Source organism: Phyllopteryx taeniolatus, chromosome 19, assembly GCF_024500385.1.
Source record: "Phyllopteryx taeniolatus isolate TA_2022b chromosome 19, UOR_Ptae_1.2, whole genome shotgun sequence".
Taxonomy (NCBI): domain Eukaryota; kingdom Metazoa; phylum Chordata; class Actinopteri; order Syngnathiformes; family Syngnathidae; genus Phyllopteryx; species Phyllopteryx taeniolatus.
In genome coordinates, this window is record NC_084520.1 from 11,698,960 (window position 1) to 11,712,703 (window position 13,744).

The window sequence follows — 13,744 nt, forward strand, 5'->3', positions numbered from 1 at the left end:
GTAAGCACGTAGGCCTCCCTCACATTCCTCTCTGTCCTGTGTAAAACCATCAGTGCCATTCTTAAGACTTCCTTCGCTGACAGGTTAACGCCAATAACGGTACCTTTAAACAGTCAGGATATACCAGTATGTAAACTTCACTAAATACTTCCAGGTATTTTTTTTACTCAAATATTTACATCAAATGATATAATATTACATAGGAATGTATGCTGTATTAAAAAAAAAACTGGAAACCACCACTAAATAACAGCAGTGCAAAAAATAATCTCAGCCATATACAGTACCCTCCAAAAGTATTGGAACAGCTAGGTCAATTCCTTTGTTTTTGTTGTATATTGAAGACATTTGGGTTTCAGATCAAAAGATGAATATGAGACAAAAGTTCAGAATTCCATCTTTTTTTAATGGTATTTACATCTAGATGTATTAACTCAAGCTTTTGTTTGAACCGCCCACCTTTCAAGTGAGCAAAGGTATTGGAATATGTGACTGATGAATGTTTTTTAGTTGCTCAGGTGTTGCCTTTTAGATTGATTGCTTCAACATTAGTTCTTTTTTTTTTTTGGCTTTGGGTTTCACCTGTGAAAACTGCATTTGCTGTTAAGCAAACATGAAGACCAGAGACCTGTCTATGGGAGAAGAGCAAACCATTTTGAAGTTGAGAGAAGAGGGAATATCGATCAGTCTTATTGCACAAACATTGGGCATACCCAATACAACACTTTGGAATGTCCTGAAAAAGAAAGAAACTACTGGTCTAAAAATACCCAAAGACAACAGTCAGTGACATCACAGCCAACCTCCATAGGGCAAGGGCGAAGGTATCACAATCCACTGTTTGAGGACGATTTTGAGAGAAGAAATATACAGGCCGTGCCACAAGATGCAAACCACTCGTCAGCCAAAAGAATCGAAAAGACCAGATTGGATTTAGCATAGAAGTAGGGAGACGAGCCACAAATGTATAGGAACAAAGTTTTATGGACTAATGAGACCAAGATTAACCTCTACCAAAGTGATGGAAAGAAAAAAGTATGGAGACAAAAAGGATCCGCTCATGATCCAAAACACACAAGCTCATCTGTGACGCAAGTTGGAGGTGATGTCATGGCTTGGGTTTGCATGGCTGCTTCTGGAATGGGCTCACTAGTCTTTTTTGATGATGTAACTCAGCAGCAGCTGAATTAATTCTGAGGTCTACAAAACCATTTTGTCTGGTAATTTACAGAAAAATGCATCCAAACTAATTGGGAGAAGCTTAATCATGCAACAAGACAATGACTCAAAACACATTGCCAACACAACAAAGGACTTCATCAGGGGGGGAAAGTGGAAGGTCTTAGACTGGCCAAGTCAATCACCTGACCTTAACCCAATAGAGCATGCATTTTACCTCCTGGAGAGGAGACTGAAGGGAAAAAACCCCAGAAACAACAAACAAGAACTGAAAGAGGCTGCAGTAAAGGCCTGGAAAAGCATTTCAAATGAAGAATGCATCAGTCTGGTGAAGTCAATGGGTCGCAGGCTGGATGCAGTTATTGCAAGTAAGGGTTATGCCACAAAATATGAAATGTTATTCTCTTTATGTTAATTTGATAATGTCTGTTCCAATACTTTTGCTCACTTGATAAGTGTGTGGCTTTAAACAATAGGTGCTCTGTCCTGAGTTGTTTAACACATCTAGATGTAAATACCATGAAATAAAAGTTGGAATTCTGAACTGTCTCATATTCATCTTTTGATCTGAAACCCAAATGTCTTAAGTATACAATAAAAATAAAGGAATTGACCTTGCCGTTCCAATACTTTTGGAGGGGACTGTACAATAACATTGTTGTCAAATGGGGGACTGTACGATAACATTGTTGTCCAATGAAAACTGATGTTTATGTCTTCAAATCGTGTGAGTTTTTACATACGTTTGTTTTTCAGGTAAAAACGAAAAAGCTTGTCATTGGACAGCGGGAACAACGTTTTTTCGGTTAAAAGGATAAAAGTTTAATTACACGCATCTCATTCTTGAGACTTTTCCATTCAGAATATTTCCCATTTCATCGGACAGCAACGATTTTTCCTGTTTTTTTTTTTTTTAAAGAAAAAAGTATACAATTCACACGCTTTTCTTTGTGTACTATTTTTACAGTTGCATGGCTTTTTAAAGATACGAGCCATGCTTCAATCGTTTTTTTTTTTTACTTGGGAGCAAAACAAAAGACGTGCTTGTATGGTGGCAGTGAACTCAACTCAAGCCAGTTTGGCAGATAGAGATCAATTCTTCAAAAATGAGGTTTCAAGCTGTTTATTGAACCTCCCAGTTAAAGTTTATGGGCAAACTAAGCATAACGCAAAAAAACACATATCTTTGGTTTAAAGTCCACTAGTTTCAATGCCAATGGGAAACGCCATAAACAGGCTAACAAATAGCATCAGTTTTTTTAGACATTTAATAATAAATGTTCCCAAAATTCCTAATGGACACACGAACAAATAAGAATGACACATGTATTGAAAATATTGTGAACTTTTATTTCCGAACTGAGCAGTTTGACATAACAATTCAAGACTTCCAACCTTTTCGCGATCCTTCTTGTCACTTTAGTAGCGACGATAATTCAGGGAACTGGTTGTGTGGCGTGGCTAACGAGTTGGCACATTCGTTGGGAGAAAGGTGTGGGGCTTAATTTTGTACGTAAGCATTTGATATAATAAACATCTTGGCTCCCCCTCCCCCCACCCCAGTGTTAAGTGCTACGTTTAATTTCAAGACCAACTATGCCTCGGTAAACATGGACCTCAGTTTCATTTTATTTATTGAGTATTTGTCGGGACAGAACTGTTGACCATCAGGAATGGATGCAAGTCATAAGGCATTTGGTAGTTTCCTGACTTCTTGAAGGGTTAGGGGGGAACGAACTCAGGTGCTCCAATTCCAGATAGAAGTTATCAAACAGGTTTCGAAGGCTAGCGGTTCTGATCGGAGCTACGCTATTTTAGCCGGTACCAAAAAGAACGCAACAATAAATATATAAATAAGATCACAGAGGCATTCTGTAAAACCCGACACTCGAACGGGGGTTGAGGTTTACGTCGCTCGCCGACAACATGTACGGTGTATCGTCATCCTCATCATGCATGGATGAGCGCATGGTCACATGACCCGGCTGCTACATCGACCGGTGGAGATGTTGCATAAAATGTCGCGCGAGAGGAAGCGAAGCCACGGACACCATAAGAATATCCAAAAACGTCCACAAAGCGCACTAAATGAGAAAAAAATTGGCACTAGATAAACGGCTTTATCGTTCATTTTCACGACAAAAGGAACCATTTTCTATGCATTTGGTTTAGTTGTCACGAGACGACCGATCAGGTCAAATGTTCGGGATGTCGTTTTTTTTAACTAAACGACGCTAACGTCCTTTCTCATGGGATTATTAACTAGTATAATATAAACAAGTGGCTACATGAGCGACCTTTGAATACACAGCAAAGAATGATTTTTTTTCAAATGAATTCACTTCAAATCCAAAACACTTTCGCCAAAGACCTAAGCCCAACTGAATGTTAGAAGGCTGAGAGCTTAGCTAAAACGTGTTTAGTTTTTTTCAAACTCTGCTTCACAAATTTTAGTCACAGCTAAGAAAAACCACAAAAAGAAGCAAAAATGTGGTCACGGCCCCCCGTGAAGCCGACTTAGACTCCACTTGGAGGATGAAGAGATGAAACGACGTCAAAAAAAGGACTCGTGGAGGTTTTTATTTTCCGTTTCAAGCTCGGCGAGGTCTGGGCCCTCATTTTTATTTTAGCCACTGCGGTAGCTGCAGTCACCCGTGCGCTGCGCTCGCGCCAGCACCATCTCATGGGACACTCGCTTGCAGTCCTTGGCGAGGCCCAGGAAGCACATGAAGTCGATGAAGCAGGTGGTCAGGTTGAACTTGCAGCCGAACTCGCTGGTGGCGTAGTCGTACGGGAATGTGTGGTGGTAGTTGTGGAATCCTTCGCCTGGACCATGACAAATTGGGACACTTTGTGAGAACACTGAAGACAATTCCTGGAGTGTGATTTGTTACAGTACTTTAAAGTGAGCTAGCTTCAAGACTGCTAGGAAATCGGAAATATCCCACCACCGCGACGCCTCAAATGGTTCCAATTAAATGTAAACCAAATTGGAGGATGACCAAGATAAAATATTTGAGACTTTCATGGGTAATCTTAAATTTAAAAAAAAATTTCGTGCTCTTCCGGGGGGATCGCAAGGAGTTCCCAGACCAACCGGGAGAAGCATAATCTCTCCAGGGTGTTTTGGGTCTTGTCTCGGGCCTCCTCCTCGTGAACAGAATCAGACAAAGGGCAGCTTTGGGAGAATCCAACCCTCACCAGAAACAAATGTGACTTACTGCCGACTATGCGTGACCAGAGATGTACAGCGGCCGATTGGCCTAAATGTCACATGACTCCCCGATGCCTTCTCAAAGTCCACAAAGCTAGGGTGCTGAGGGTGTAGAGATGGTCCACTGTTTCGCGGCCGGGACCAAAACCACACTGCGCCTCTTAAATCTGGGCTTGGAAGACCACTTTGGTCTGACAATCCAGAGGCACTGACCCCGGCTGTCACACCAGGCTCCTTCTCTGCCAAAGAATTGATGTTCCACATCCCAATAGCCAGCTTCTGTAGCCGGGGATCAGCCAACCCGCCCAGCTCACACTGCACCAGACCCCCCTTGGTTAAAATCGATGGCGGAATAATACGAAAACTACCGAACTTGGGTGCAGAATAACAGTGTGAACACCCTTTGGGTGTTAAAACAATTAGCTACTGATAGCTACAACACATGTTTGTATTGTGTCTTACCTATGGCGCTGAATGTGACAAACTTGTTCTCTCGGGGGTTGATGGTCTGGTCGTACGGCCGGTTTCCCCACATATGCGCAGCGCTGTTGACAAGCCAGGTGGCGTTGAGCACCAACGTGTAGCGCAGCAGCGCCGGCACGAAGTAGGCAACCCACAGTGACTCGCCCCAAAAGTACCAAGGCACCAACATGGGCATGAAGAAGCAAAAGAGCAGCACAGACATCTTATAGTGCCTGTTAGGAGGAAAGAGAATGCAGTAAATATACATAGATTATTTTTGTGGGAGGGAGGAAATTGCTGTTGTCGTTTTGGGTCAATGGCAGCATGCTTGGATTACCATGTAAAGCCAGACTGGTAGCATGTAGCCTCGTCTTTATTTATACTGTTAATGCACCTCACAGATGTGGTTAATCTACACATATTAATCCATAGTCGAAATGATTGTTTTATATTGGAGGATTAAAAAAGATGAGCAAAACCATATTATCTAAAGTTAAATGTTTATCTAAAGTTTGATTAAAACTACTATCAATAGACACATTTTTACAACAAAAAAAAACACGTCACTTTTCACACTTAGTTAACATTATGTTAAAGTTAACTAGTAGAATTAAAATGTGTGAACTTTAAAGTAATTTATTTTCAATTGTTTTTCCAACCTTGAAAATAATTCACTGACCTAAATGAGTAGTTAATGTTCCAACCTCTTTAAAACACTTTGTCTCCCATAAAAATCAATCACTTTTAAACAGATGAAAATGCCCCCCCAAAAAATGTTTTTAAAAATGAATTAGCCCACTAGCCAAACTTGAAAATTTTCAATTAATTGACCTTAGTAGTCAATATTTCTTTGTATTTCAAGCACCTTATCTAAAAAAAATGTCAAGTACATTTTGTATGTGAATATACAAACAAAAAAAACTAAAAAAAAAAAAAAAAAAAAGAAATCGCTTGTCCAAAATGAAAGCACATTTCACATATTTAAAAAATAACATCCAGACAGTTTCAACACTGCTGAACCCTTTGTTAGAGCGTGTTAAAATACTACAGAAAAATATAAAAAAATAAAATACAAATCTATAAATACAAAGAATTTGACCACTTTGCAAAAAAAAAATTAAAAATATTAAGTTTAAAGCACTTTGAAGCGGTTTCTCTGAAGTGCAAGCACTTTTGAAAAAATATATGTAATTAACCACTACTTTAACAACTACTTTTCAAACAACAACATTAAAAAGGGCACAAATGCTGTCATAAATGATGTATTATGATCATCACATAAAATTATTAAATTGTTGTTCTTAGACAATCGGCCATAAGAAATCATGTAGTCCTGCCACGACATGCTTCCTTGGCCAATTCAATAAGGCCCACAAAAGCCAACAGTTTTTCGTGGTGGCCTACTCACTTCCTCTGAAACATGACCACCTTGTCGGCCAGCAGGTCGTGGAGCTCCAGCTTGCATCCCTTCTCGATCACGTCGGGGTGTTTGCGCACCAGCAGCCAGCCGATGTGGGCGAAGAAGAAGCCGCGCACGGCGTTGTGCGGGTCCGCGTCCGTCTCAGAGTACTTGTGGTGGACCCTGTGGTCGCGGGCCCACTCGTAGATGTCGTTCTGCCGGGTGGGAAAAGACTCAATAATGTACAGACAAAGCCTGATAGAAAGATGGACGGAGAGTTTGTTGGGGTACCTGAAAGGACATGGAGTTGGCCAGAGCCAGGAAGATCCTTAAAGGTAGAGAGGCCTTGTAGGACCTGTGACTCCACAGGCGGTGAGCGCCTGCTGTCACTCCTAAAGCACTTATCAAAAAGCAAAGCATGGCTGCAGAGACACAAAACGCACACAAACACACATTAGTCCAAAAAGCTCTCCAAAAGCCTAATACTGTACATTCAATGTTTCATTCCATCTGCAATCATATGGGACCAAATTAAAAAAAACTTCCTCGGCAACTGTGGCTCTCCTTTCCCCACAAGCGAGAGCATTACCCTAAGTATACTGTCAGAACACAGAAAAAAAGATTGCTTTAAAAAAACAATATAGAAGAGGAACTAACGGTGCATGAACAATGAATCATATCATCGCATGGGACCGCTGTACAGTAAACCTTCACCTTCTCTATTCAATTATCGATACTGTATAGGCAATTCTAAAAAAAAAAATTTAAAAAAACTTTTAGAGGGGTGTCTATTATTTGCAGATTTTTGCTATTCACGGCAGGCCCGCAAATAGCCAGAGTTCAGTGTATTCTTCTTTATTTCGAGGCACAACCTTGTTTCACATTGCAACTGAATAAGCGGCGAGTCGAGGCATGTTATGTTACACAGTAGTGTGACCTGAGTCATAGAGTAGCACATGATCACTGACCGACCGCATCACATTCGTTAATTCGCTATTCACACGCAGCTTACACAACGTGTGTGGGGACTTTTTTTCAAGTCTGGGCTGGGCGATTCATCCATTTTTTTCTTTTTTTTTCTTCCCCCACATTCTGTACTTCAAAGCACATCCCTACCGACATGCATTGCTTTCACTAACAACATGGCTGCTAACAGAAAAAAAAAAGTCAGTGTGACCAATACAGTGACTTTTTCCAACACCTCTACAGACTATTTTTCAAAAACCCGACTTGCTACTAATTCCCGCTAAGAAACAGACAACATAAGCGCAACAATTTTCACATTTCTTTTTGTAGGACAAGAAAGGAGCCTGGTGGCATTTCTACATTCTAAAAGCAGTGATTTATTAATGTTGGACATTTTTGACCCGAGGTATGTGCTGCAGAGCCACAAATATTTGGCACATTCCCATCTCTACATGACAAAACACAGAAAGCTAAAGAGGGTGCTGTGTTATTCTTTAATCAAGCCAGTACTGTTTAACAGCTCATTTTATGATCTTAACATTGTTGAACACTTAAAATTGTTGGCCTAATTGCATAATAGCCTTGGTTATTTTTAAATATTTTCAGAAAACAAGAAAAAAAAACAAATTCAACAAACAAGAAGAGTCCAGGTGCCTCGATTTAACCTTTGCCGGAATACCAGGTCCGAAAAGCAATACAAATATTTTCTGTGCGTTTTGGGTTTAAAGACAACATTTGCTCCCTGTTTTCCTGTTTGACTAGAAGTCATAGTAGACCTCACAAGCTCCCAAGTACAGTACGATATTTCCCAGCCAACATGAAAAAAGCATCAAAGAGGCCAGTGGAAGGATGATGTCATATTGCACCTCACACTATCGAGGGGTTGCTGGGGGGAGAAAAGAATTTTAAAAAGCCTCAAAAGTTGTTCAAAAACTTGAATTGCCACAAAATCGTGCCGGACTCCAGCGGACCTCATCACAGCAAGGATTCTCTTTTTTTTTCTTTTTTTAATTACAACTTCATTTGTCACTGAAGTCGAAAGAGTGCCTTAACTGACTTTGAAACGACCGTTAATTATGTTTTATGATAGCCACAGTATAACCATTTCGAACACTTTGGCCGCAGAGCAGATTCATTCCAAGTTCCCTGCATTTCCTCTAAGCATCGCTTTTATTACGCCTTCCCCATTTCACTTCAAAGTAGAGTGAGTGCTTTAACTTACTTTTACTACAACATACATTTGTATGACAAATGAGAATGCTTTACAATGGCCAAAGTTTGATCCCGGAACAGATAAATCCACATTATCTAAAGATTATTTATTAGATAAAAATTAATTATTTAAATGGCACGGTGGACGACTGGTTAGAGCGTCAGCCTCACAGTTCTGAGGACCCGGGTTCAATCCCCGGCCCCGCCTGTGTGGAGTTTGCATGTTCTCCCCGTGCCTGCGTGGGTTTTCTCCGGGCACTCCGGTTTCCTCCCACATTCCAAAAACATGCATTAATTGGAGACTCTAAATTGCCCGTAGGCATGACTGTGAGTGCGAATTGTTGTTTGTTCCTATGTGCCCTGCGATTGGCTGGCAACCAGTTCAGGGTGTACCCCGCCTCCTGCCCGATGACAGCTGGGATAGGCTCAAGCACGCCCGCGACCCTAGTGAGGAGAAGCGGCTCAGAAAATGGATGGATAATTATTTAAAGACTGTTTTAATGTTACACAATTTAACACTGATTAGCTTTGTTTTTACAATGTTAAAAATTAACGCCGATTAGCTTTGTTTTTACTTTTTACACATACAGTAGAATTCTTTATTACCACAGGTTGACCCCCGCCCAGATTAATTCCAAATTTAGATTATTTCCTATAGATGACGCAAACTTTAATTACGCCCTCCTCGTTTGCCGTCAAGGTCAAGAGACTGTTTTATTTTTACGACGGAAATGTTTTAGGATGAACACAGGAATAGAGTAATTCCAAGTTCCACTATTTCCTGTGGGAAAAATGGATTGAAACAAAAAAATTGGGACCAGCATTGACCTCTCAAGATCCCACAGTACTGCATAGCATTCAAACAATGCCTGAAATAGTATGTTACGATGCAAACTAGGACGTCTCACTCCCTTTTATGGAAGTTTTTAAAGAGCGTTTTAACTTAACCTTACACTTCTATTACTAGAATGCATTCATTCCAAGTTCCATTGTTTCCATTGTGCAACGCAACTTTTTATTACGACTGCCTCGTTTGACGTTAAAAATTGAGAAAATGCTTTAGCTTACGGTACTTTTAATAATTGTACAACCGTTGAGAATGCTTTATGAAGGCTACAGTTCGAAGTGCGGAAAAGATTATTGCAAGTTTCCATATTTCCCCGATGGATGAAGCAACTTTGATTTCCTCCCATTTGCTATTGAAGTTTAAAGAGTGTTTTGACTTACTTTTAAACGCTTACCACCGTTGAGAATGCTTTACGAAGACCACTGTTTGACCCCAAACATATTAATTCTAGAGACAGTTTTTTTCAGGGCTGTTACTGATACCGATTATTAGTAGCCAAGGAGGCCGATGACCGCTATTTGGAGTAAAACGGAATCTATTGGCTTCATGACCTGCAGTGGGCGATCAACATCAACTCTGTCCTCAAAAAGGCCCAGCAGAGGATGTACTTCCTGCGGCTTCTGAGGAAGCACGGCCTGCCACAGGGGATGCTGAGGCAGTTCTACACAGCGGTCATAGAATCAGTCCTGTGTTCTTCCATCACAGTCTGGTTTGATGCTGCTACCAAAAAAGGACAAACTCCGACTGCAACGAACAATCAAAACTGCTGAAAGGATTGTCAGTAACCCCCTACCCACCCTTGAGGACTTGCACGCTGCCAGAACTAAGACAAGAGCGTGCAAAATCCTCTCGGACCCTCCGCATCCCGGTCACCGGCTCTTCCGGCTCCTTCCCTCAGGTAGGCGCTACCGATCAATCCAAACTAGAACTAGCAGACATTCCAACAGCTTCTTCCCTCGTGCAATCAACTTCTTAAACAGCTAACTTATTCCATTGCAACATCCTGCCAATTTGTTGTCTGAGTTTGTTGTCACATTTCTGTCGGGCCAATGATATACTACTCGTGCACTCACTGCAGTAGTCTCGCCACGCTGCACTATTTGCATATCTGTTGTTGACCAATACTGGCCACTCATGCCACACTGATTGAGGAGTATCTGCAACATTTCCACAATCAACATTGTCCCAGATTATCGCACTACTCGTCACTTTAAACTGCATACACTCCTTGAAGTCTCTGCGCCCTTTGCACAATGGTCCTTACACCGGACTATTGCGAGATTAGTCATTCAAACTGCTCTAAGTGCTAGAGGACTCTGCATCTTTTTGCACAATTGTCAAAAAAAAAAATGTACCGGCATTACCAGATAACTATTAGCCCTTTATTGCTCAGTGACTGTTTTTCTCAATGTCTTTATGTCTCAGTGTGTTCCCTGTCAATTGACTGTCTGTTGTCGTACTAGAGCGGCTCCAACTACCGGAGTGTTTTTTGGACATACTTGGCAAATAAAGAGGATTCTGATAAAGTTAAATGAAAACTTCACAAATAAATAGCTCCCTAGCGTTTTCTACTATAAAGTTTTCCAATATTTCATTATAATGCCGATATGCATCAAAATGCCAAATTGGTCTATCCCTGATTCCAAGTTTCCAATATTTCCTTTGGACGACTTTGATTGAGTGTTTAAGGAGTGGTTTAACATACTCTTACACTCATACGACCGTTGACAATACTTTACAAAGGAGTTCAACCTTGGAACATAATAATTCAGAATTTCCATTATTTCCTACGGATGTCGTGATTATAATGATACCCTCCTAGTTTGACATCAAAGTCGAGACTGTTTCAAGCCCTCCCAATTAACGTGGATATTTGGATTCTAAGTCCGTCAATGGCAGGGAATGAGTTTTAATGAGGGCCACGGCTTTTGAATAGGCTTTACACGATCGGGATTTTTGGGGCCGATCACCGATCGGCGAGTTGAAAAAAATGATAACCGATCACAAGACGGAGGAATGTGTCTTATTTAAATGACCTGTTGATTTACTGTATATACTTGTGTACTTAATTGCTCAAAAAATTATATTTAAAATAAATGTATCTTTTTTTCCCTCTATTTATGCCAGTGAGGCACAGTGACAGACAGAACAAATGATAAATGGTCTTCTATTAGATGGCAGAAAGTACATACATTAATTAATGTATCCACTTTTTGTGACATTTTTGTTTGTTGGTGTTCCGTGAGATTTTTCAATTGTAAAATATGTTCCTTGGCTCCATAAAAGTTGGAAATTACTGCTCTAGTCAGATCGTGTTTTCTAATCAGTCTGGTCAAACCAACATTACATGACAGAAATAATGGGTGCTAACTTACTGTAATTAAATTACTTTATTTTTAATTAAATTACTTCAACCACACCAAACCTTTAGAGCATGATTCGACAGAACGGCAGCATATTTACGTCCAACCGTTTGTGCTAGCAGTAGCTTGCTAGGCTACATAACGTTTTGTTGCCTGCTTGCGAGCCATATCGTATTCAAAGTACGTGACGATGCCTCAAGCAAGCCTTAAACGAACGTCCTCTCCTGACCTGAGCACCGGTAACCACCAACACACGTTTTCCCCCCTTTTGTTCTTACAAACACACGGCACGATCCATTATTGTTGTCGTCGCCATGATAACGAGTGTATACGTTTGTGTTGACACGATGAAGCCCAGTGATCGGAAAAAACGGGATGCGGTGGTTTTATTTTATTGCAGTAGTCTGACATAGTGCAATCGTGAAAGAGCAAATTTGTCTGATCGGGCATTACGTGTTGTCTGTTCCACACTGCCGAAAAGTGTTTTTTTTTTTTGTTTTTTTTTAATAACTTTATTGGCCGTCAGATATTTCCAATACTACGTCAACAGACGCGCGACAAGGCTAAAAAGAAACTAGCTTTTGGATTCAAATATACTGTGCACGATGGCGACACGGAGTAAAAGTATTTTGCGGAGCCCATCAACGGCGAATTCTGAAATTAAAGCCGATCAGCATAAAATGCTAAATATCGGCCGATACCGATCAGCCCGATAAAATCGGTGTAAAGTCTACTTTTTAATTCCTAATTTCAAATTGCACTATTTCCCAAATGGATTGAAACTCCCAAGAAATGGGACCAGCATCCACCCTTTGAGGTCTCGCTGCACTACAAAACATCCAGACTATGCCCCTCACACGTTACATTTCAATGCATATTGTGACATTGGACTTGCTTTTTATGGAAGGCAGGTCTCAAATCATCCCCGTCTGCCATTTCACCAAATGTAATGCCCTCTCAAACATGATGGTGAAACAAGAGGCCCTATATGGCAGCACAGGAACTTACACCAGAGCAGCGTGGGGAGCGAGGCGCTGGGGACGAGGAGCACGCCGTACACGGCACCTATATGCAACAGGGTCATGAGGATGACGTTCCTCCACACGACGATCCTCGGCGGCTTGGGGCCTTGCTTCTCCTCGTACGTGTGGTCGAACACGTCTTCCCTGCAGGAGGCCTCCATCGGAGAGTCGTTGCTGGATGCGGGCCGCTGCTGTTGTTGTTGTTGCTGCTGCTGCTGCTGTTTCTGTTTTTGCTGCTCCGCCTCCGCCATCGCGCTACTGGCTGGCTGGCTGGCTAGCTGGATAAATGCTCTTCTGCACCCCGGTTACAAAAATAACAAAACAAAAACAAAAAACGAAACAAATACAAATAAAATGAAGACAATAGTTAGAACGGTTGCTAGTCCAATGGAGGAAAAGGAATCGACAGATACGGTGATGCTCGGGCCACTCGCAAGCGTTGCGTAACGTCTATGTGACAGGCTTCTTGAAAATGGCAACAGAAGACAACTTGCAACAACTTACCGAACGCGGTAGTACAGAGGCCTTTGAAGATGTGGTAGCCAGCCGTTCGCGTTGTTTCAAACACAAAATAAAAGACAGGAAAGAAGAAGAAGTGTGTCGCATCAAAACTAAAAGGGATGGGGAAGCGCGAGGTGCCGCTGCGGCTCGCCGGCCAATCGGCGCGCAGCTCCCGCCCACTCGCCGCTCTCCCATTGGCTGCTGGGCCATCTGCTGTTCTCCACCTCTTCTTCGCTCTCCTTCCAGATGTGCGATGAAGCTAGTCAGCCCCCCCCTCAACACCCCCACCTAAACCCCACACCACGACTCACCCGTAGGATTAAAAGAGATGATGTCACATGCAACGGAGTTGGATATGAATGTAAAAAGTGCATTTAAATTAGGGACGGCTCCAACAGTACGTAAACGTCAAGTGACACGGTCGCGCAAAGACGTACAAGTTAGGTATACCTGCACCATCCAATCAGATTTGAAATGAAATTTTGTGTTAAATAATTAAAAATAAATTGTACAAATTTTTTATAATTGTTATTGTTATTTTATAATATTTGTATTAATTGTTGTTTTATATTTTGTTTT

The 13,744-nt window shown here is 41.3% G+C and overlaps 1 protein-coding gene across 1 annotated transcript; it reads right to left on the bottom strand.

Moving 5' to 3' along the window:
• Positions 1–2,508: 2,508 nt before the first annotated feature.
• Positions 2,509–13,325, bottom strand: scd (stearoyl-CoA desaturase (delta-9-desaturase)). The gene is made up of 6 exons (XM_061756256.1): positions 13,169–13,325; positions 12,651–12,958; positions 6,546–6,676; positions 6,264–6,469; positions 4,856–5,088; positions 2,509–4,005 (listed from the first exon to the last, which is right to left on the bottom strand). Exons 2-6 carry the CDS (start codon positions 12,913–12,915, stop codon positions 3,806–3,808), a joined length of 1,035 nt encoding a protein of 344 aa, XP_061612240.1. The 5' UTR covers positions 12,916–12,958; positions 13,169–13,325; the 3' UTR covers positions 2,509–3,805.
• Between the last annotated feature and the right edge of the window lie 419 nt (positions 13,326–13,744).

Excerpts from the sequence above, each read along its gene's own strand:
- scd (XM_061756256.1), bottom strand. The coding sequence starts at position 12,915 with ATGGCGGAGGCGGAGCAGCAAAAACAGAAACAGCAGCAGCAGCAGCAA. Across the intron at positions 6,470-6,545 it reads CCAACTCCATGTCCTTTCAG|AACGACATCTACGAGTGGGC; the intron begins GTACCCCAACAA and ends CCCACCCGGCAG. Across the intron at positions 4,006-4,855 it reads TGTCACATTCAGCGCCATAG|GCGAAGGATTCCACAACTAC; the intron begins GTAAGACACAAT and ends GTCATGGTCCAG.